This window comes from Squalius cephalus (assembly GCF_949319135.1).
Source record: "Squalius cephalus genome assembly, chromosome: 3".
Classification (NCBI taxonomy): Eukaryota; Metazoa; Chordata; class Actinopteri; order Cypriniformes; family Leuciscidae; genus Squalius; species Squalius cephalus.
The window spans coordinates 60907483-60909982 of NC_137124.1; the positions used below are offsets into that span (position 1 = coordinate 60907483).

Here is a 2500-nt window from a genome sequence, read left to right on the forward strand (position 1 = left end):
AACCTACCCATCACACACACACACACCTGAAGGGGTTTATTCTGAGATAACACCCGACTGGATCTACATTCTCCCTTACATAATGCGGATCAGTTCTTGTTCTAGATAATGATTCCCCATGTATTCCTCGAGCTGCTTTGGATAAGAGTGTGTGTTAAATGAACGTTTTGGTCCAGATTTAACATTCATGTCTTCAACAATACAGAAAATTACGTTCTGTTAAGCAGTTTCTTACTTAGTGTTGGCGCCTTCGAACATGCCGGTGTTGATGAAGAACGGGCAGACGATGGTGGTCTTCACTCCATCACAACCCGAAGCCAGCAGCTCCAGCGCCATCGACTCCGCAAACCCCACCGCGGCAAACTTACTCGCACAGTAATCTGAGGACGGCACAAACTTACTCGCACAGTAATCTGAGGACAGCACAAACTTACTCGCACAGTAATCTGAGGACAGCACAAACTTACTCGCACAGTAATCTGAGGACAGCACAAACTTACTCACACAGTAATCTGAGGACAGCACAAACTTACTCGCACAGTAATCTGAGGACAGCACAAACTTACTCACACAGTAATCTGAGGACAGCACAAACTTACTCGCACAGTAATCTGAGGACAGCACAAACTTACTCGCACAGTAATCTGAGGACATCACAAACTTACTCACACAGTAATCTGAGGACATCACAAACTTACTCGCACAGTAATCTGAGGACAGCACAAACTTACTCGCACAGTAATCTGAGGACATCACAAACTTACTCACACAGTAATCTGAGGACATCACAAACTTACTCGCACAGTAATCTGAGGACAGCACAAATTTACTCGCACAGTAATCTGAGGACAGCACAAACTTACTCGCACAGTAATCTGAGGACATCACAAACTTACTCGCACAGTAATCTGAGGACATCACAAACTTACTCGCACAGTAATCTGAGGACAGCACAAACTTACTCACACAGTAATCTGAGGACAGCACAAACTTACTCGCACAGTAATCTGAGGACAGCACAAACTTACTCGCACAGTAATCTGAGGACATCACAAACTTACTCACACAGTAATCTGAGGACATCACAAACTTACTCACACAGTAATCTGAGGACAGCACAAACTTACTCACACAGTAATCTGAGGACATCACAAACTTACTCGCACAGTAATCTGAGGACAGCACAAACTTACTCGCACAGTAATCTGAGGACATCACAAACTTACTCACACAGTAATCTGAGGACATCACAAACTTACTCGCACAGTAATCTGAGGACAGCACAAACTTACTCGCACAGTAATCTGAGGACATCACAAACTTACTCGCACAGTAATCTGAGGACATCACAAACTTACTCGCACAGTAATCTGAGGACAGCACAAACTTACTCGCACAGTAATCTGAGGACATCACAAACTTACTCGCACAGTAATCTGAGGACATCACAAACTTACTCGCACAGTAATCTGAGGACAGCACAAACTCACTCGCACAGTAATCTGAGGACATCACAAACTCACTCGCACAGTAATCTGAGGACATCACAAACTTACTCACACAGTAATCTGAGGACATCACAAACTCACTCGCACAGTAATCTGAGGACATCACAAACTTACTCGCACAGTAATCTGAGGACATCACAAACTCACTCGCACAGTAATCTGAGGACAGCACAAACTCACTCGCACAGTAATCTGAGGACAGCACAAACTTACTCGCACAGTAATCTGAGGACAGCACAAACTTACTCGCACAGTAATCTGAGGACATCACAAACTCACTCACACAGTAATCTGAGGACATCACAAACTCACTCGCACAGTAATCTGAGGACATCACAAACTTACTCACACAGTAATCTGAGGACATCACAAACTTACTCACACAGTAATCTGAGGACATCACAAACTCACTCACACAGTAATCTGAGGACATCACAAACTCACTCACACAGTAATCTGAGGACATCACAAACTTACTCGCACAGTAATCTGAGGACATCACAAACTCACTCACACAGTAATCTGAGGACATCACAAACTCACTCACACAGTAATCTGAGGACGGCACAAACTTACTCGCACAGTAATCTGAGGACATCACAAACTTACTCACACAGTAATCTGAGGACATCACAAACTTACTCGCACAGTAATCTGAGGACGGCACAAACTTACTCGCACAGTAATCTGAGGACATCACAAACTTACTCGCACAGTAATCTCAGGACATCACAAACTTACTCGCACAGTAATCTGAGGACATCACAAACTTACTCGCACAGTAATCTCAGGACATCACAAACTTACTCGCACAGTAATCTGAGGACATCACAAACTTACTCGCACAGTAATCTGAGGACATCACAAACTTACTCGCACAGTAATCTGAGGACATCACAAACTTACTCGCACAGTAATCTGAGGACATCACAAACTTACTCGCACAGTAATCTGAGGACATCACAAACTTACTCGCACAGTAATCTGAGGAC

The 2500-nt window shown here is 43.8% G+C and overlaps 1 protein-coding gene across 1 annotated transcript in view; it reads right to left on the minus strand.

Annotated features, from left to right (window-relative positions):
- The window catches only part of sdr16c5b (short chain dehydrogenase/reductase family 16C, member 5b), a 17622-nt gene that overhangs the window by 10213 nt on the left and 4909 nt on the right, over positions 1-2500 (minus strand). Inside the window, exon 5 of the mRNA XM_079865050.1 lies at positions 236-380. Coding sequence (XP_079721176.1) covers positions 236-380 — 145 coding nt within the window. The remainder of the gene's footprint in view (positions 1-235; positions 381-2500) is intronic.